This window comes from Ursus arctos, unplaced genomic scaffold (assembly GCF_023065955.2).
Source record: "Ursus arctos isolate Adak ecotype North America unplaced genomic scaffold, UrsArc2.0 scaffold_26, whole genome shotgun sequence".
In the NCBI taxonomy this organism is placed as follows: domain Eukaryota; kingdom Metazoa; phylum Chordata; class Mammalia; order Carnivora; family Ursidae; genus Ursus; species Ursus arctos.
Window position 1 is genome coordinate 14191068 of NW_026622941.1, and position 22361 is coordinate 14213428.

Genomic DNA, 22361 nt, shown 5'->3' on the forward strand with positions numbered 1-22361 from the left:
AAAAGTCCTGCAAACTCAATACAGACTTAGTTTGTAAATTTCAAAATGATACAGATAGAAGGCAGCCCTCAAAAGTATCCGGCTGTCTTATAAATTGAAGCAAATATTAATTCACATGGAAGAGAGTAAATTTTGTAGCTTAGTACTTGCAAGCTGGGACACATTTCTTCTTTCAGTAATATTTGTGGAGCACCTTTACTTTCCCAGCTACTGTTCTAGGCACCAGTGAAACAGCCATAGACAATAGACAAACTCTCCGCTCTCTTGTGGAAATTATGTTCTAGGGGAGACGGAGAATGAAAAAATAACATAGGTAGAAGAAATTATTTAGAACAAGGAGGATTTAACAATTGGGAATGGTAGATTCATAGTTCACAGGCCACTCCCCATTTTTCATGCTATTAGAGAAGATGTCACTAGTCAAACAGGGCTTTTTCTTTTTCCTATCAAGCCCAACGTGTCTCCGCAATTTTTCTTAATGCACTTCATTGGGTATGGACACTGGAAGGTAGGGGAGCCCCTAGAAAGTGTCTGTAACATCACTGTGCATGTGTGCAGTGTGTGTGTATTTATTGGGGGAGGAGAGAGCATTCATAACTTTCAGCAAATTCTCAAAGGAGTCCATGGCCTCAAAAGGATTAAGAATTGCTCATTTGAAGGCACTTCTTGATGATACAGCAATGGGCTTTCAGTAAGTTGGAGGACACCTGCCATGTTCTCCTAAAATACCTCCCAACATCACAGTCAGGGCAGGGATCTCGGCAAAATTCCCATTTCTCATTTTTCTTTGTCACCGTTCACTGTTACCTGCATTTATCAGCTGGGAAAACAGACGAAGAGACTCTTTGAAGAGGCCTAGGATGGGAGACACTCTGCTTCTAGTCCATGCTGACACAGATGTGTTATGCACCCAGACTCCCTTCCCAGTATCTAAGCTTTTCCAGATGCAGGATAATGCCTGTCATGACAGTAAGGGTGCTCTTACTCCAAGGATCTTAGCCCTGTGCTGCCAAATGAAATCAACAGAACTTGGAAACCTGCACGGGAGTTTCCAGAACAAAGATCAAACAAATTTTCCAGCTTTTCTTTGTTGTTACAAGCATACGACTGAAAGGTAAATTCTAGACAACCCTTCCGTGGGGTGGTGCCTTTGTCATGAACCTCAAAAAGTGACAGACTGTGGCAGACTGCTAAGACTTCCCCTTTTTGCACAGACATATTTCTTTGAGGCTACAAGTTGAAACAATAAACTCTCAGAAAAGGCTTTCAGCCCTGAAAGCTGTCCATTCTGAAATGCGTCCACGAGGCACCAATAGCTGGCTGGGGACAGGGGAGGGGGGAGCTACAGTTAGACAGATGTCTCTGTGTCTTCCCATCAGTGTATCTGTGGGCCATGGTTTCATTTCTCTGAGCCTCGGTTTGCCTGTCTGTAAAACAGGAATGATATTAACCTTCAGCATTGCTGGAAGGGTTGGAAATAATGTGTGAGAAAGCATCCAGCAGGGTTCCTACCTTAGAGTAAGTGCTCAATACTCAATAAATGATCAAGGCTAAGAAAGCCCTTGCCATCGTCAATTCCACAGGACGCTTCAATGCTTATTTTTGCAGACCACATATGAGATTGACTAGGAGACAGTCATTTTCATCTAAGGTCTCACAATCAGCCCACACACATTTCACATATATATATATATATATATATACACACACACACACATATATATAGCTTAGATATTACCTTCTTATTCTTTTTAAAAGATTTTGTTTATTTATTTGACAGAGAGAGAGAACACAAACAGGGGGAGCGGCAGAGAGAGAGGCAGACTCCCCACTGAGCAGGGAGCCCGATGTGGGGCTCGTTCCCAGGACCCTGGGATCATGACCTGAGCGGAAGGCAGATGCTTAACCAACTGAGCCATTCAACGCCTATCTTCTTCTTCTTTGAAGCTTTCCAGCATTGATCCAGGACAAGTGTGTTATATTCTTTTTTTCTGAACTAGAGTGTGCAGTGTTTATACAATATAATGTAGGACTTTAGTAGGCACTGCTTTGTGTTAAGTGATTCTTTTCTGAATAGCAGAGTTATTTCTCCATCCAAATATAAAACGCGTGAGGAAAGGGCTATGTCTTACGTGCCTTGTATTCCTTGGAGCAGTTAGTGCAATACTTGCCTGAATCATGCAAGAAATTGAGTAAAGTTCTTTAGTAGGTATGTATCTGTCTAAATTACATAGAACAAATGCCTACATTCTGCACCCCCACTCCATCTCTTTCCTCTGGTTAGAGTGTTGCCTTGGGGAAGAAGGAATAAGAATATGAGTATAGTCATGTGTCATTAGGGGTCACTGAGACCAATTTTTCTTTTTCTTCCTTCATATATATATGTTTATGACATATGGAACTACATTCTGAAGGGGTTCACAGCCTTGGCATAAAGGTTCATTTCCAAATTCAACAAGCCCTTAAGAATTCTCAGCTGTATTCCAGGACCTGTGCACAAGGCCAGAGATAAACCCACTTCTAAGGCACAGTCTTAGACCTCATGTTGCTACCAATGTAATGAGGAAGACAGAAATAAGTTAAACTTTTTGTGTGTGCTTAGGAAAAGAAATGTACGTTGGGTACTATGAGAGAAGCTAGTAAGGACATCAAGAAAGTCTTCTTGGAGGAAGTGATTACAGCGCAAAGTCTACACAGGAGAGTAGACTTTGGCTACTTGACATGGGAAGGGATGGAAGTGGAGGAGAAGGCATTTGAGGAAAGCGAAACCATGAGCAAAGGCGTGGCATCTTAAAGTGGTGTGGCATGTGCAGGGACTTGTAAAGAAGCAGCTCAAGGTTGCTGGACTTCAAAGTGAACATTCTATCAGGATAATAAATGTGCTGGAGCAGGGCAGGCACAGGGTCCGCATCACAGCGACCTCTCATGCTATGTGAATAAGGAACTTGGTCTTGACCCTGTCAGCGATGGAGAGCCATTGAAAATAAAGGAGGCGCAGGAACAGCTTTGTACTTTACTCTATAGTTTAGTCCGTTTCCTCTGGTAGTTGTGTTGATGGGTTTGCTGGAACGAAACCCATTTGGAGACTGTTCAGGCCTGAAGTAGAGCCCTCATAGGTGGGATAGGCAGAGGTGGTCAGCTCAAGAAATACTTAGGTGAAGTTGGCATGACTTGGTGATTGGAGTGATGTGAAGGACGAAGGTGAGGAGTCATGGGGGAGGAGTGAGGACTTATGGGTTTCTTGCAAGAATGACAGGGTCTGGGGCGCCTGGGTGGCGCAGTCGTTAAGCGTCTGCCTTCGGCTCAGGGTGTGATCCCGACATTCTGGGATCAAGCCCCACATCAGGCTCCTCTGCTGGAAGCCTGCTTCTTCCTCTCCCACTCCCCCTGCTTGTGTTCCCTCTCTCGCTGGCTGTCTCTCTGTCAAATAAATAAATAAAATCTTAAAAAAAAAATGACAGGGTCCTTGGTGGTATCATCAACTAATACAGAAAATACAAACGAAAGGGCAGATGTATTGGGGGAGATTATGACTTGAGTTTGGACATGTTGAGTTTGAAAACAACTGTGTCATTTCTAGGAGGTGATTTTGGACAGAAAGGTATGTAAGCTTGGATTTCAGTTCTAACCTCATGATTCGTACTTCATCAGGCTCTGGATAGTAGTTTCAACCAGGCTACCCGAAGTGTGGTCTGTGGATCTGCAGATGGGCATCACCCAGGAATTTGTTAGAAATGCAAATTATCAGGCCAACTCCAGACCCGTGATATCAGAATCTCTAGGGTGGAAGTCAGGAATCTGTTTTTAAAACACTCTGCAGGCAAGTTGTGACATTTGAGAAACACTGTTTTAACCCATATAAATGGATGAGACCACCCTGAGAGAGTATAAAAAGAGAAGTTGGCCACATTTAGGAAAATCCTGTTTTACGCAAGCTCTACTTTCAATATATTACCTGCTGTCTACTTCTCATCTCCTCCTCTGTAGCAGCCTAGCCCTAGCATCACCATGCCTCCAGAGACTTTTATAACCGCCTCCTTGTATGTTTTCCACTTCCACAATAGCCTCACAATTTATTCTCCTCAAAGTAGTCCAAGTAAGAAGCACACTCATGACCAGATCATTCCTTCCATCTGAAACTTCTAGGGACATTTTACCCATTTACAATAAAATGGAAGCATTTGCCATGGTCTGCCGGTGTGCTCATTGTGGTAACCAACCTCCAAGATGGCCTCCATGATCCTGGTGTCAGCCCTGATCACATTGTGTCAGGCTTGGTCTGTGAGGCCAATACAGCATGGCCGAAGTGATGCGATGTCAGTTCTGAAGCTCTGTTTTAAAAGACTTCATGCCTTCTCTCCTGATCTCTTGGATCAGTTGTTCTGTGGAAAGCTAGGTGCCATGTCATAAGGACACTGAAGTGACATATGAGCGACATGCAGAGTCGTCTACACGGTGAGAAATGAGGATTTCTGCCCACAGCCGTGCGAGTGAGCTACGTAGAAGGTGAATCCTCCAGCTCCACATGACTGTGGTCCCAGCAGCCTGACTGTCACCTCATGAAAGATGGAACCACCCAGCTATACTACTCCTGAACAGACCTCAGAAACTGTGGGATATAACAGATGTTTATTGTTATGAGCTGCCCAATTTTGAGGTAATTTTTATGTTATTCAACAACTAATGCACTCATGATCTGGCCCCTCCCTTGCACCACTCCAGACTCCTCGCCCTACTCTTTTGTTCTCTCCATTCTAGTCCCCTGCTCCCCTGCTAATCCTTACAAGAGAAGTAGGTTCCTGTTTCAGGAGTTATTCTCTCTGAGAATATTCTCTCCTCCCAGAGAGCCATACTTGATTCATTTCCTCATTGTGGTTTTAATTTGTGTTTCCCTATTGAAGGAGTATGGCAAACATCTATTTATGTGCTTCTTGCTATCTCTATGTTCTCTTCAGTGAAATGTTTCTTTGTATTTTTTCGTCCATTATCTAATTGGCATGTTTGCCTTTTGAATATTGAGTTTTGAGAGATCTTTGTATATTCTAGAGGCAAATCCCTTGTTGGGTGTATAATTTGCAAATATTTGCTCCCAGCATGTAGTTGGTCTTTTTATTCTCTTAACGGGGATTTTCACAGAGCAAAAGTTTTAATTTTGATGAGGTCAAATATATCAGATTTCCCTGTGAAGTACTTTTGCTGGCAAGTCCAAGACCTCTTTGCTTAGTCCAAGGCCCTGAAGATTTTCTCCTATTTTTTTCCTTAATCTTTCTAGATTTACATGGTACATTTACGTCTGTGATACACATTGAGCTAGTTTTCATACAAGGTGTGGCGGTTAGGTGTGGAATTTTAGGTGCATAAAGTCTGAGATTTAAGATCCACTTTTGTTTTGTTTTGTTTGTTTTGTTTTGTTTTATGATGTCCTTGGAAAAAAGTCAATACCCAGCACCATTTGTCCAGGCTTTACATGTTCAGTCTCCAGCACCATTTGTTGAACAAGCTACTCCCTCCATTTAATTGCTTTTGTACCTTTGTCAAAAGTTAATCGGGCATATTTGTGTGGGTCTGCACCTGGGTTCTTTACTTTGTTTCCCTGATCTGGGAGTCTGTCCCTCTGTCCATACCACACTGGTTTTTTTTGTTTTTTTTTTAAAGATTTTATTTATTCATTCGACAGAGATAGAGACAGCCAGCGAGAGAGGGAACACAAGCAGGGGGAGTGGGAGAGGAAGAAGCAGGCTCATAGCGGAGGAGCCTGATGTGGGGCTCGATCCCATAACGCCGGGATCACGCCCTGAGCCGAAGGCAGACGCTTAACCGCTGTGCCACCCAGGCGCTCCTTTACCACACTGTTTTGACTACCGTAGCTATGAAGTAAGCTTTAGCATTAGGAAGAGTGATTTCTTCCTACCCTACTTTTTTCTCTTTCAAAATTTGTTTTGGCTCTACATTTTAGAATAAACTTATCTACGTCCACAGAAAACCTTGCTGGAATGTTGATAGGAATTGCAATAATCATAGATCAATTTAGTGAGAATTGACATCTTTACTATATTGAGTCTTTTAAGCTATAAGCATGGTATGTTTTTTCGACTATTTAGGTCTGCTTTGATTTCTTTTAAATTAGATTTTGTAGGGTGCCTAGGTGGCTCAGTCAGTTAAGCGTCTGCCTTTGGCTCAGGTCATCATCCTGGGGTCTTGGGATCCAATCCTGAATCAGGGCTCGCTGCTCAGCTGGGAGCCTGCTTCTTCCTGGGCCTTCCTATCCCCCTGCTCATGCTTGCACGCTCTCTTTTTAAAAATCTTTTTAAAAATTGGATTTTGTAGTTTTTAATCACACAAATCTCGTGCATGCTAAGTATTTCATTTTCTTTAGAGCAATTATGAATGACATTACTTTTTAAGTTTCCATTTCCATTTATTCATTGTTATGTATAAATGCAATTGATTTTTCTGTAATTAGTCTAGTATGCTTCAACCTTGCTGAACGCACTTATTAGTTATAGGATAGTTTTAAAATGCAGATTCCTTAGGATTTTTCTATGTAGACCATCATGTCATCTGTAAATAGAAACAGCTTCATTTCTTCATTTCCAAACTATATGCTTTCTATTTTTTTCATGCCTATTGCATTGGCCAGAACTTTCAGTACCATGTTGAATAAGAGTGAGGAGAACACACATCCTTGACTTGTCCCTGGTCTTAGAGAACAAGCATTCAGACTCTCACAATTAACTATGAGGTTAACTGAGGGTTTTTTTGTTTGTTTGGTGGGCTGGGGTTTTTTGAAGATGCTCTTGATGAGTTCCCTTCTATTTCTAGTTACCTGAGAGTTATCATAAATGGGCACTGGGTTTTGCTAAATGCATTTTCTGTGCATTTCTATGTCAATTGATACGATCATATGATCTTTCTTCTTTAGACTGTTGATATTGTGCATTATGTTAATTAGTTAGGCTTTAAATAGTCTTGCATACATGGAATAAATCTCACTTGATCATGGTATATTATTATTTTTGTATATTCCTGTGTTTGATTTGCTAATATTTTGTTAAGGATTTTTACATTTGAATTCAAGAGAGAGATTGGTCAGTATTTTTCCTTTTTACTGTCTTTGGTTTTAGTGTTAAAAAATTTTATGAGGCGAAAACTGGCCTTATGAAATGAGTTGAGAACGGTTCCCTCTTCCCTATTTTCTGAAAGGAGTATTGTATTTTAATTAATAAGTTATTTTTTTCAAGATTAGCCATGTTGTTCTGGAAAATGCATAAATATCACGGGATATGAAGAGAAGTTGGGGGCAGCCTTCTACCTTCCTTCTTCACATTTAGGGTGTTCCTCTCTGAAGTCCACTGTGTACTAATGAGAGTGGGAATCTCAGTCTAGTAGAATCCAAATGGAGAGGAAATGTGTCTTTGATGTGTGTCTTCCTACTCAAAGGTATTTTAAGAAACACTAAAGAAGGATTAGAGATTAGCGCTCGTTTAAGGAGCTTATAGGACGGCTAAAATTGTAATTACTTTCTAATTACTTAGTACCTGCCCTTTAACTCTCTTTCTGTATGTGATTAATAATACTTTCCCATCTGTCAGAAAGTATCCAGAACCAAGGATTACAGAGCTATGAAACATAATTTTTAAAAGTATTTTTATGATGTTTCGTTTTTAAATTTGCATGCAGTAAAACTCCTTCTCTATGTGTTTTGACAAACGCGTGGAGTTGTATATCCGCCACTACAATCAAGATACCAAATAATTCCACCACCCTTTAAAATCCCTTGCCTTGTCCCTTTACGTGCAATTGACTTCTCTCAACCCCTGGCCGCCACCGATCAGTTCTCTAACCTCGTAGTAGTTTCGCCTTTTCTGAATGTCATCAATGAAATCAGATACAATAGGGCCTGTCAACTCTGGATTCTTTCACTTAGTAAAATGTGTTTCATATTTATTGATGTCATTACATACACCAATGATTCTTTTTCTTTTCCCAGTAAGTTTTCTGCTGGCTTGATTTCTTATGTCTTTGAAATCTTATGTCCAGCACAACCAAGGTTCATCCAGAGAAATTTTTTGGTCATCAGTCACCTTGTTTAGAGCCATGTGACTCCATGACCTGGTTGATAAGGTTAGAGATAGACAACTGATCAAAGGTTAGCCCTGATGCGGTTAGCCAATGACCAACGAAGTAACCTGGTAGAATTGTTCTGCCTCACAGAGGCAATGTGTACTTAACTAATTAGCCAGGCTACTCAAATTCTCTTAAGACTCAGTGGCAGCAGGAGTTGTAGAGGAACAGGTAGAAAGAATAGCCACTTGGAACGGGGAACAATGGGTACCGTCCCTGAAGATACAAACTGACCAGATCTTTAGAACTTGACAGTGTCTCCAACAGTGTTTCAGTCTCCACAAGGCCCTGCTGAATGTGGTTGAGTTTCCTGTCTTGCACACATCCCCTTGTATCCCATGTTTTCTCATTTTTCAGTGTTTTTTCTTTCTAGATGTTCAAAATTTTCATTTTCAAAAATTGTTATTTCCTTTCTGTTTAAAGAACTTCCTTTGTCATTCTTCCAGTGTGGTTCTTCTGGGAGTAGATTGTCTTAGTCTTTGGTTATTAGGGTGTTTTTATTTCCCTTCATTCCTGAAGGATAAATTCACAGACAGAGGTGACAATTCTATTTTTATCAGGACTTGAAAAATGTTGTGCTTTCTTCTGGCCCCATGGTTTCTGATGAGAAATCCTCCGTCATTCCATTTTTTCACCTCTAGGTAAGGTGCTATATGTATATTTTTTAATTGCTTTCAAAATTTGTTTTGTCTTTATTTTTGCCATTTGATTATGATGTGCTTTGGCATAGATTTCTTTGGGTTTATCCCATTGGGGTTTGATAGCTTCTTGATTCCATAAGCTTATGTCTTTCATCAAATTTAAGAAATTTTCAGTCATTATTTTTTCAAGTACCTGTGTTAGCCTCATCCTTTTCTTCTTTCCTGGAACTCTGATGACATGCATGTTAAATCTTTTAGTTTCTGAGGTCTCTGAGGTTGTTGTTGTTGTTGTTGTTTTCTTCTTCTTTTTCTTTTTCTCCTCCTCCTCCTCCTTCTTCTTTTCTATTTATTTTCTCTTTTTTGATCAGACAGGGTAATTTCTATTGTTCTAGTTTCAGGTTCACTGATTCTTTCTTTTGTCTTCTTTCTGTTGTCAAGCCCATCGATTGACTTTTTTGTGCTGGTTACTGTAGTTTTCAGTTCTACAATTTTCATTTTGTTCTTCTTTAGGTACCTTGTTATTGCTGAAGAGTGGTGAAAATTCCCCACTTGGCCTCCTCTGACACCATTCTGGTAGGAAAGAAGAGGGTGCCTCGCTATCACCGGTTGGAGATGAAAGTCTAAGATCCCCATGTGGCCTTCTGTGAGACTACTCAGGTTGGGGTGGGGTAGGTTTACCTAATTATAGCAGGGCCAGATGGAAGTCTAGTTACTCAACCTGTGCTGATGGGGTTGATATTGGCCTTCCCCCCCCGCCCCACCATGATGTTGGATTTGTTTCCATGGCACAGGCTGATTTTTGTTTAATTGTTTTCTGCCTTACTAGATTACATCTTTCCTGGTCATTTGTCTAGAAAAAGTAGGCTTTTTTTTTTTTTTTAAGATTTTATTTATTTATTTGACAGCCAGCGAGAGAGGGAACACAAGCAGGGGGAATGGGAGAGAAAGAAGCAGGCTCCCAGCGGAGGAGCCTGATGTGGGACTCGATCCCAGAACGCCAGGCTCATGCCCTGAGCCGAAGGCAGACGCTTAACGACTGAGCCACCCAGGCGCCTCAAAAAGTAGGCTTTTTGAGAGGATTTTTTTATCTGCTCCTGTTTGTGTTTCTGGGTTGCTGCCTCTCTTGCCTCTAGTTCAGGACACACAAAACTAAAAGAGAACTCAAGGAATGTACTGCCACATTATTCCTAGGGTGCTGAATTCCCTATTTGGTCTTTCTTCTTCTCTTGACCTTTTAAAATACTCTTATGTTTGTTCTATATATAATATCTAGGAATTTCAGCTGCTTAGCAGAGGAATGGGAAGAAATCTCTACTCCATCTTGGTTCAGAACTAGATGGAAAATCAATTTTTAAGTCTTTAAAGCAATTAAAGAATTTTCTAATCATAAATCCTTGAGAGCTAAATTAGAATCACTTCAGAAGAGTTTTTCAAACTATATACGTGGTCATACATCCACTCCTTACATTCCATTCTTCTGGTTCTCCCTGGGAGGGAGAAGAGTTATGGTACAACACCCTCCCCCTTCTTCCAACATTGAGAATCACTGGTTACAAAGCCTGTTATTGATCAGGGTGGTTTATCTTTCTCAAGTGTGTTGAGATGGAAAACATTGAGAACGTTGGCACATTATGACATAAGACATGAAGAAACTGAGACTTGAAGAGGTGGCAATCTTGTCACATAGCAGAGATGTGGTGAAATCAAGCCTGCCCATGGGTCTACAAATAATACTAAGCAAACAAATCACCTTGATACCTTGTTAAAAATGCAGCTTCTGGTTTAGAAAGTCTGGAGCAGGGCCTAAGGTCCTGCCTTTCTAACAAATGCTCACGTGGTGTGGATGCTGTTACACTTCGAGCAGCAACACTCTAGAACATTCAGCTTATTGCTCTTTTCACTGCCTCTATGAATTGCAGTCCTTCAACAAAGAAATAGAGAATGGGTGAATCTCAATATCTATGCTCCTGGTGTGTAAGAGGGAAGGCCTGAACGGTAATGGAGACACAGAGGTGGGAGTGGAAAGACTCATCCAGACACCGGACACTCTGCTGGCTCTGCAATACATTTGCTGCTTCAAAACTCCTCTCATTTTGGTGAGGACCAAAAGAAAGCCTAAAAAAAACCAAACAAACCCATAAACTGTGTAGCTGCCCATGTAATCTGCTTGGGGCTGTCAGTTAAGACTCTTTCCCTGCCTGGGAAGGATAAATTGACCTTCTTTCTCTGTAATCTTATGGAGTGCCATTCTCTAACAAGTGACAATTCAGGAAAGGCACATTACAATTCACTGGCAAGGCATGAGAGAGACCAGCAACACATGCATCTTGGTCCATTCGGCTTTACTGTAGTATAATAGAAAGATAGCAGAGTGTGCAAGGTGTTCCCAGATCTGGGCCTTGATCCTAGCACCACTACTAACTTTATATGCAGCCTTGAATAAATCACTTTATTTCCCTAAGATAAATCTGTCAAAAGAGCTTAATGACACTAGCATATAGACTAAGGTCTATACAAAGTGATGTACAAATGAATACTACTGGCTCAATGTAATGGAAAGCCTGAAGCCAAGTGTACCGATGGATTGAATTGTAGCTTGAGCCCTCTACCCCGAAGCCTTTGATATGGAAGATCCAGCAATCAGTTTTCAAATAAATGCCAGCAGTTAATAGTTATCTCCGATAAGCTGGGCTCCTTCTCTATCAAGTACCACTGAATTTTGTGTCATTTTTGATTTGTGGTTCCATCTTACTGAGGAAATATATACAGAACCTCTTAGGGAGAGATATTGTATACTTTTCAATGTCATTGCTCACACAATCAGCATCCCAGTGTCCCTACTGCATCAGGGGACACGTTGATTCACTCTCTTCTTTCCAGTAATGTAGAGTCCCATAAGAATTATGACATGAAGTGTGTGTGGTGGGGATTGACTTACGATTGAGGGTGTGTGTGTCAGGGAAAGGGAAGGAATGAGAGACAGCAAGGACTAATGGTGGGAATGGAGGAAGACGAGAGATATTGAATCACCAAGTACAAATATACCCCTGGATATCAACACTTGGTGTGCATTTGTGCTTTCAATAGCTATTTATTGACAGGAGAGAGCACAAGTCAGTTTTGTGAGAGTATTCAATTATCAGAAAACTCCTAAGCCTGTCCCAGTCTCACCTCTTATTCTTCTAACTTCTTTGCACCTGGGTTGGTGCTCTAAGCTCATAACAGTGGGATTACAAAGCATGTGGTATTACAGGGAGATAAATCAGGATGCAAAGATCCTTTATTCATCTGCTTTGAAGAGGGCAACTGGGCAGTTTATGGGAGCAACATTCAACGCTGTGAGTATTTCTCAACTTCTGGTGTTTAAGTAGGCTGTAATTGAAAGGCTTTGTGGGTGGTGGAGGGTTGATCTGGCTCTAAAATAAAGAAATGGAAGAAAACACACTGAACCAGTGGGCCTGGACTGGGGCCGGGAATGAAACTAGGAGAACACATGAAGGAAATACACCCGAATTGCCTTATAATGTCATGCAGCCAACTAATAAGCGAAACTTCATTATTACATTATTATTACTGCAAAACTTGATTACTAAACTTATTTTGAAAGAACCCCGAACTGACTCCTTCTTTTTTGTGGCTCCCAGTTTTCTGGGAAAGGAGGGATCTGGGTCACTAAATGACCACAGAGCAAACAGTCTGTACTCCCACGGTGTGCTTGAAAAAGACCAAAATATAAGAGGGGGGACATGAGAGTGTGAGAATAAGGAGAAAGAGAGTCAAGAGCCAGCCAGGCATGACCCCAGTGCAGTGTGGGTGGCTTAGCCTTCTTCTGAGGTCGAAATGTTTGCTTTTTCCAATCTGAAGGAAGGTACTTGCTGTACTTTTGTTTTTGTCTTTTCATGGCTTTGGTTTGGGTCTTCCTTGGCTCTCAGCAGGACCCTGGGGACATTTATGGGCCCAACCCCATCAGTGCAGGGAGACCACTCCTGCTCCTATCTCCTCCCCACCCCCTTTCTTGGCCCCTCAACAATAGAATTGTCTATTTGCCTATATCTTTGCTGAGAAGGAGAGATCTGGAAGTCTGGGGTGATAATAGCAGCATCAGAGATCCTGACTCGGGACCTCTGAAACTCTCTTCCTTAGCTGGGATTAATAGATAATCACACTCTGTCGCTTCCTCCAGCTGAATTCCATTGCCTTGGGTCCAAGGTGACACTAACTCTGGTTCCCTACAAAACTACGTCTTGACGGATTACTTTGTTGCATCCACTTCCTTCTGCAGAACAACAGTTCAGACTCTTCAAAAGGGGAAGGGCTAACATTGCTTTAAAAATAGAAAGCCATTCTGCCTCACAAAGGAATGAACTCCTTGACACTTTTGGGAGGCAAAAATGTGAAACATCTTCTTAGAGCTAAAATCAAGTCTGACACTAGATCGAGGATTATTTAGCCTGAGGGATGCCCTTTTAATTCCTGGGAAAGCATGACCAGGATAAATTTAGCCTTTGGTGATATGTGTGGTGGACAAAAGTGACTTCCAAGGCAGGAAAAGGTCATATTTGTTCTGCTCTTCCCCACGGTTTTACAGGGAGAACTGGAGGGCAACTGCAAGTCAGTTGATTGTCCTACATACTCAAAAATGAAATATCATACATGAAATGCACGACAAACATAAAATTCTTACCCACAGCGCAAAGTCTGAGTTTCATGAGGATCCAGGGATTAACCAGGCCACTGTTATGTAACACTTTCTTTTTTTTTTAATTTTTTTTTAATTTTTTATTTTTTTAAAGATTTTATTTATTTATTTGACAGAGATAGAGACAGCCAACGAGAGAGGGAACACAAGCAGGGGGAGTGGGAGAGGAAGAAGCAGGCTCCTAGCAGAGGAGCCTGATGTGGGGCTCGATCCCAGAACACCGGGATCACGCCCTGAGCCGAAGGCAGACGCTTAATGACTGCGCCACCCAGGCGCCCCTATGTAACACTTTCTGAAGAGAATTCCTTTACATAACTCATCACACCTAGACAGGAACTCCGTCTGAGCCTAGAGGTGCAATTTCACAATTAAATATGTAAATACGCAAAAGAAATTTACAAGAAAAAAGGGGAAGTATAATCAAGGAAAGATGCAAGTCAAGTGTGATTTTTAAGTTCTTTGGGGCTGCTTTTGAGGATGTCAAAGGAATCCAAGGAAAGCTTAAGACAGAATTTCAAGACCAGGCATAAATTAGTAGGGTGTTGGAGGAATGCAAAAGATTACCCAGCGAGTGCTGATGACAGTCACCTCTCTGGTACATGACAAGGGCTCTTCAACAGTTGGCCCGGGAGAAAGGGTGTAGGGAGGGCAGGTGAACCTGTGTCCCAGTCATAGATTTGTTTGCCTGGCTTCCTTGACTCCTAGAAGGTCTATTACATAGTTACTAATTTTTTGAGCACTTTGCACTGAGCACTTATTTACATTATGCCCTTTGCTTTTCCCCATAACTCTAAAAGGAATGTATATTTGATTCATTTTATAAATGGAATGAGGTGCAGATAAGTTATGCAATTTATCCAAGGTCACATAGACAATTTTTGTGGAGCAGGGATTTGAAACTATGTTTATTTGATTCTAAAGCACATAGTCTTTACATTGCATTGCCCCCAAAGGGTAATTTGATTAGTTTACCTTAGGCCCTCATGTTATAGACTCTGGATCTAACGTAGTAGGATCCTTGATAGAACTGCCAGATAAAAATAGAAGATACCCAGTAAAGTGAGAATTTCAGATAAACAACAAATAATTTTTTGTATAGGTATGTACCATGAAATATTTGGGATATACTTATAACAAAAACCCCATTCGTTATTTATCTGAAATTAAAATTTAACTGGGTGTCCTGAATTCTTATTTGTTAAATCTGGTAATCCTAATCCTAGTAAGCTCTCCAGATGAGAGAAAGGAAAATGTGTGCTCTCTTACTACTTTGAAAGAATTAAGAGGTCCAAAAATCTTGATCTGAGAGAAATTCTCTAGTTTTCCTCTGTGGCTTTGTCCCAGCTGGGATGTGTCAGTTACTGATGGTAAACTCCGAGAAAAATGCTGCTCTTGGCTGCCCACCAGCAGTTTCCATGGTCCCAACCACACTTGGAAGAGACACAAACTTTGCCTGTTTACCAGGGCAAGAGAGGGTCCACAGCACAAGAACTGGATTCAGTGAACAGGTGAGCTGGCAGCCCGTTTCCTAAAGTCACGGAGAGCTTTGTGAGGTGAAGACCAACTGATGCCTTCTCTGTGGTTTGGTGGAGAAGTCCCAGGGTCAGGATCTCATGACCCAATGTTCAAGGTCTTAGTTCAACTTCTCCACTTATTTGTTCACCCATTTGACAAATATAGATGGCATAACTGCTATGGGCCAGGCACTGTTCTAGGTTTCGAGGCCACAGAAATGAACAAAAATGGAAAAACAAGCCCACTGGAACACATTCCAGTGGGGAATTAACCCAAGATCCATGGCATGAGCAAGTGATCCAGAACCCTGGCCAGGTTCACCATCCCTGGTACCCACTCACAGATGAGACAATGCGTTTCTGTTGAAGAAGTTGAGAACTAGCAGGGGAAAATGAAAATACTACTTGGGGAAAAGAAGATAAGGAAAAAAATATCTTTTAGGCAAGGATAATAATTTAAACTGATTCTGAAAGTAATAAGAAAGGTTGATGAAATTGAAGTCATACAATAGAAGATTTGAGGCATGTTCAGTGTGGTAGGGAAAGAGAAAGATGGTTAGCATAGGCCAAACATGGTCAGGGAGAGGTGAAGCTAAGAATATTAGCATAAATCTATAATGTATAGATTATATAAATAAATAAGTCTTCCAGGTATCAGAGCACAGAAGGTTTTATCTCAGGGAAAGAGATTAAGGCTACTTAGAAGGTCTTCGGAGTTTTTAGAATCTTCCTTCCCAGGAGAAGTGTTATCAACTTTTGTGATAGAAAAGGAGAAAGAAACAACATCATCCTTTAGCTTAGCGTACTTACTTTCATTTTTTATTTTTATTTTTTGAAGATTTTATTTATTTATTTGACAGAGAGAGAGACAGCCAGCAAGAGAGGGAACACAAGCAGGGGGAGTGGGAGAGGAAGAAGCAGGCTCCCAGGGGAGGAGCCCGATGCGGGTTTGATCCCAGGACTCCAGGATCACGCCCTGAGCCAAAGGCAGACGCTTAACGACTGAGCCACCCAGGCGCCCCAGCATATTTACTTTTAAAATTTATCTTGTTAATGCATCTGTATTTGCACTCAAAGAATGACAATGTATATTTCTATAGCTGAAATCAAAGTCTGTGAAACTCATATGGGTTAAGTCCATGATTTGGATAGGAAGAAATGTTGAACATTTCAGAGAAATGGGTTCCTAAAGAACTTCGTGTCTGACTATGGAGTGAAAGCACAAACTTACTGCGTAATCACCCTCCCTTGATCATTGATTTCCCTATTTGTGTGTGTGTGTGTGCGTGCATGTGTGTGTGCGTGTGTGTGTGTGTGTGTGTGTGTGTGTGTACTGGGATGTATCACATACTACATGGGTGTTACTGTCTCTGGTTCAGAGCTCCCCCTGTTCAGATGACTCCATTGTTATCCCCCAGAACGAGGAGAGAAGTATCTTGATTACATGAGGTTTAAACAAAATAAGGATTTACTTTACGGTAAAGTAAAAAGCCCATAAAATGTGAGGCAATAAACACTAAGAGTCAGGTTATTGTGTAGCTGGTCGGAAAAATATCTAAAGCGTAAAGAACATATCAGTGCTGTAAAGACTGTAATAGCATTGAGTCCGTTTCTCTGTGTTCACAGATGGTGGAACTGGTCCTCACAGGAGGGAAGTACATATCATAATAATTTCACATAGAAAGCTAGGGACGATTGAAATAACGCATCTACCTAGATTTTTGATTTGTAAATCTGTCTGTTGTCAGTCTACATCCCACTACATTGAGTGCCTCCACTGATTTATACCATATTTTCTTGAAAATGTCTTTAAAAGATGATAAGTTCTTCCCTTTTGTGCCAACACAAAGTCCTGAGCTTTTCTGCTGTTTCCAGTGAGAGTCTAAGAAGCAACGGTCCCTGTACCCTGAAGGGCCTTTTTTTCCCTCTCACCATCTAAGGAATCTGACAGAGAACCATCAGACACCCAAGGACATCAGAATGAGTGACAACACTACTTTGGCTCCTCCAGCTTCAAACCAGGGTCCCACTACCCCACGCAAGGGGCCCCCCAAGTTCAAGCAGAGACAGACTCGCCAGTTCAAGAGCAAACCTCCTAAGAAAGGTGTGAAAGGGTAAGACCAAAATGAAAAAGAAGACTTTCTATTTTTTTGAGAAATTAATGCTCCCAATATTAAATACACTTACAAAGATTTCCACCCCATTCTCTATTTCCCTCTCTACCACAATCTTTGCTGAATCACGTTGTTAGCCCTAGAATGCTTTCTTTCTCACCCCCCAGGTCTGTGGTCACATTTAACATGGCAAATGGAGCCTGTCACAGCAACCTTTGACTTGACCTTCCAGACTTTTCTGGACTGCTCCTCTTCACCAGCACACCCTGCAGTTTAATTTGGAGTACTAAAACACTGGCCATTGCCAGAACACAGAGTTTATTTTTATGGCTTCAAATATTAAGTCTTCAGTTTTTATTTTTCTCTTTCTCTTCTTGGCAAAATCCTATTTACTCTTTAACGTACACTCATATGTTAATTTCTCTTTTGAAGCCATTACTGACTCTTTTAGACAAATGTGATCATGACTTCCATATTTGCATTTCGTACGTTCAGCTGTCATAACTTGTACTGTTTTACATTACATTTGTTTATTTACATCTGTTCTCTGAGATTGAAGTTCCTCAGAGAAAATTAGTTTTTTCCTAAATTCCCTATGCTTAATACAATGCCTGGCACATAGTAAATGCTTGATAAATGCTTTTGGGTAGCTAACCAAACGGATGAATTAATCATTTTAATGTCTTTCGTACTGTGTTTTCATTCCAATTTCTTCTGTTTTTAAAGATTTTATGTATTTCTTTATTTGACAGAGAGAGAGGGAGAGCACAAGCAGGGGGAGCAGCAGAGGGAGAGGGAGAAACACCAGGGAGCCTGATGTGGGGCTCGATCCCAGGACCCTGGGATCATGACCCCAGCGGAAGGCAGACGCAGACCCCACTGAAACACCCTGGAGCCACCACCCCACCCCGTTCCAATTTCTATTTTTAGAAGTGGAGCTTGACTAAATTGCCCCAGGGATAGTTCTATCTGGCTCTCAGTTGTCTTAGGCTAAATTTTTACAGGGGAAAATCTCTCTCCATTGGGACACACCGTCTGAAACCAGCCTGAGTGACTTTGTCTTTGCCCCAGGTCAATGCAAATAAAAGATATTTCTCAAAGACAAAACCTTAAACCTCTTCTTCCCTCTTAGTCAGAAAGCTCTCTATATGCGTCATTTCAAGATCCTTCCACCTTGATAACAGCTAATTTTTCTTTTTTTCCTATAGATTTGGAGATGACATTCCAGGCATGGAGGGTCTGGGAACAGGTGAGCCACCCAAGGCTGTGCACTTTCACTTGGAAATTTCACCACTATCCATACTTCAGGCCTCAAAGGGCCATGAAAAATTACAGAAAATAGTTAAGGCAGCAGTTCCTTGAAGACATAAAAGTGTGGGGCTTAGTTTACCCTCCTAAGTACACGTGTGCCCAGAGGCAAAAACTCTCACAGCAACCAAGCTATGGCCCAAAGATACTAAATCCTCTTGTTCTGTTAAACCACGCTTGAGGACATCTAATGGTGAGTTGTAGACTTTCATGGTAGAAAGATTCTCAGGGTTTGTCTATCCCAACTTCATCGTTTCTTCGGAAGAGAATTCTGAGACAGAGAGGAGCTAAGTGACAATCTGAGGCCACAGAGCGAGGTATTGGAAACAAGGGAGGGGCCTGGAGAAATTTTTCACTCTACCAGACAAACCACTCCCTAACCAACTTCCTCTTTTTACATAGTCTCCGGCACCCAGAACAGGGCCTACACATTGAATGTATCCAACACAATATTTTTTAGTTGGCTAGAATAATTTGATTCATTGGATAATGAATGAAAATGACTGGATCTTTATTTTAAAAATACTAAACTTTATTTTTTAGAGCCATTTTGGGTTTACAGAAAGCTTAAGCAGAAAGCATGGAGCTCCTATATACATCTGTACATAGTTTCCCCTATTCTTAGCATCTTTTTTTTTTTAAGATTTTATTTATTTATTTGACAGAGATAGAGACAGCCAGTGAGAGAGGGAACACAAGCAGGGGGAGTGGGAGAGGAAGAAGCAGGCTCATAGCGGAGGAGCCTGATGTGGGGCTCGATCCCAGAATGCTGGGATCATGCCCTGAGCCAAAGGCAGACGCTTAACCGCTGAGCCACCCAGGCGCCCCTCCCCTCTTCTTAGCATCTTGCATTAGTGTGGCACATTTGTCACAAATGATGAACCAGTATTGGGACCATTACTATTAACCAGCATTCATAGCTTTTATTAGGACTCATTCCTTGTGTCGTCTGGGTTTTGACAAATGCGCGGTGTTGGGTACCCGCCATTGCAGGTATATACTAGAATAGATGTCCTAAAAATCCCCTGTGTTCCATCTGTTCATCCCTTCTCCGGCCCTGCACAAACTCCTGACAACACAAATCTTTTTACTCTCAGAAGTTTTGCCTTTTCCAGATTGCCATAGAGTTAGAATCATGCAGTATATAGATTTTCCAGTCTGGCTTCTTTCACTTAGCAATATTTATTCATTTAAGCTTCCTCTATGTCCTCTATGGCTTGATAGTTCATTTCCTTTTTAACCACAGAATAATATTTCATTCTATGGCTGTATCACAATTTGCTTATCCTACTAAAAGACATTTTGTTGCTTCCAAATTTTCACGATTATGACTAACATGGCTATAAACATTATTGTGAGATTTTTGTTTGTTTTTTTTTAATTTTTTTATTGTTATGTTAGTCACCATACAGTACATCATTAGTTTTTGATGTCGTGTTCCATGATTCATTATTTGCGTATAACACCCAGTGTGAGGTGTTTTTTTTTTTTTTTTTAAGATTTTTATGTATTTATTTGAGAGAAAGATAGTGAGAGAGCATGAGCGGGGGGAGTGGAGGAGAAGGAGAAAGAGGCTCCTGGCTGAGCAGGGAGCCCGATGTAGGACTTCATCCCAGGATCCCAGGATCACGACCTGAGCCGAAAGCAGATGCTTAACCGACTGAGCCACCCAGGTATCCCATTGGGCAGGTTTTTGAGTGGACATGTCTTCAACTCATGCAATACAGTTTTGATAAACAGTGTAATCAGTAATCAGTGTCCTTCCAGGCAATTTTCAGTGTATTTGCTTTTTACAGTCAAATGCCATTCCTGGGATCTCAGATACATTTTCCAGCTATTTTATAAAGCTCATTTGCTATTCTCCTAAATCAACTGCTTCTGTCGTTTGGCCAGATGTATATAAGACCAGCAGATATATAAGACAGCCAACATATCCAGAATACTGGAAAGCACTTTATGCTCGGGGGAGATCTGAGATCTTTGACTTGGTTTTAGTCCCATCTCTATAACTCTGATTTTTTCGTAGGTATTTAATCTCTTTGGGTTCCAGTCAGCTTCTCTGTAATTCAGGGATAATAATATTTTATTGCCTGAAGCAAAAAATTGGATCAGTAGATGCCTGGAGATTACTTCTCAGTATGCGACTGGATATAGTAGGCATTTCAAAATATAAAGGAACTAAAGATTGAGTCAGAGAAGCCCCAAGGAATGCATCTGAATGGGTAGGAAATAAGAAGGCAGTGAATTTCCAGATCATGGGAATTTGAAATGCCTCTATTTCTCATTCTAACCCTTGGCCTGACTAGAATTCCACTTGTGTTCCTTCCATAGTGGTTGTACTTTGAGGAGACCCCGTTTGATCAGTGACCCGCACCCCCTCAGGCTAGTTCCAGTCAAAAGCCTTGGGTCACCTCCCCAAAAAGGTACAGAACGAAACCAATGAAGATGCCTACCTAGGGGGGCCTGTCCTGGGGCATCAGAACCCTGCAAGGGATTAATTAAGCAATCGGTCTAATCCTTCCTGGGTGGCAGGGCCATTCTAGATAACTTCCTGGTTTCTGAGACAACAAACAGGAGAGAGGAGTGAGGTCTGCGCCAAAAGGATGTCTTCTTGAGCAGAAGACGCTCTGGGGCCCCAGGGGAGTGAGGTTGGCTTACAAGTTCTTCTTCCCTCTCTTGCAGATATCACGGTGATTTGTCCCTGGGAGGCATTCAGCCACCTGGAATTGCATGAGCTCGCTCAGTTTGGGATCATCTGATGACCAAGTTTCTTTGCCATTCTCAATATCATCAGCTGTAGTTTTGATTACTTTTGCCCTATTGAGCTGCCAGAGGCTTGAAATTCAGCTGTCCGGAAGTGGTTTCTTAGCTTACACAGTCATTTCCCCTAAATTGCTATGAAGAGTTCTCTTAATGTCAGACTCTCTCTCGCTATATAGTTCAGCTCAGAATAGTGGATGCAAATTGACTTTCGTTAGGGTCTTTCAAACTTGACCACCTTTTCCTACCAGCTGGTTAGAATTCGTTGATAGTTCTCTAAATTTTATTTGTTAAGTCCTTCAAATCTATTTGTACTAGGCATTCCCTGTAATTAGTAGTAGCTTTTTAAGATAACACTTACGTCACTCCCTTCCCCTTCTCATTTAATAAAGGAGATACTTACCTTGAATCTGATGGCGCGGTTGTGTTAATATCTGACGCCCTGTTCTGAGAGCCAATTAAGCGAAGAAGGCACAGTCCTCCAGGAAACAAGCACAGGACATGTGAAAGAGCATAGGAATTAAGAGTCAAGCCCTGATTCTGCTCTGCAACTTTGTAAGTCATGCACGTTCCAGGTGTAAATTGTATTGAACTGGGTTATCCCTGCGGTCCCATGCAGCTGTACAAATTGGACAGCCTTATGTTGATGGAAGACTGGCAATTTAAACTCAGGAATCTGATAATGTGAGCCTTCCGTTCAGTGTCTTGGCTCAGTTGATTGAAAAGATTTAGATGCTATTAAGTTTAGACTCAGATGCAAAGGACAGGTAGTTGAACCCTCTAAATAAAATGATGGGTTGCTTCACCCTTGAGGTTGTGTCAAATGTAATGTGCACATAGCTATCTTTCCCCAGTACTTTCAAGGCAATTGTGCAATTCAAAGGCTGCCTCTGTCTGACTTGGATGCTTTGGGTACTAGCTGCATTAATTTCTTCATTTCAGTTTTGTAATCTGTGGTAAAAGAATGGAGTAAATTAACTGAAAAGAGAGGCAGGATTATAGAGAGGAAAGAGATCTGGGTTCTAATCCTAGCTCCGCCAGTAAATTACTCTGTAATTTGGGGCTAGCGACAATGTTGGGACTACGTTTCCAACGCTACACCTGACGGAACCCCAGAAGGTCTTTTCTATAAGAAAGGCCCCCAAGAGGGCTGTCGAAGGACGCAGCCACCCCACAGTGATCCTGTGTGTAATCAGGAGGG

The 22361-nt window shown here is 41.4% G+C and overlaps 1 protein-coding gene across 1 annotated transcript; it reads left to right on the top strand.

Moving 5' to 3' along the window:
* Positions 1 to 16805: 16805 nt before the first annotated feature.
* On the top strand, positions 16806 to 21566 carry PDE6H (phosphodiesterase 6H). The gene is made up of 3 exons (XM_026502358.3): positions 16806 to 17092; positions 18301 to 18341; positions 21083 to 21566. Exons 1-3 carry the CDS (start codon positions 16959 to 16961, stop codon positions 21157 to 21159), a joined length of 252 nt encoding a protein of 83 aa, XP_026358143.1. The 5' UTR covers positions 16806 to 16958; the 3' UTR covers positions 21160 to 21566.
* Positions 21567 to 22361: the final 795 nt, after the last annotated feature.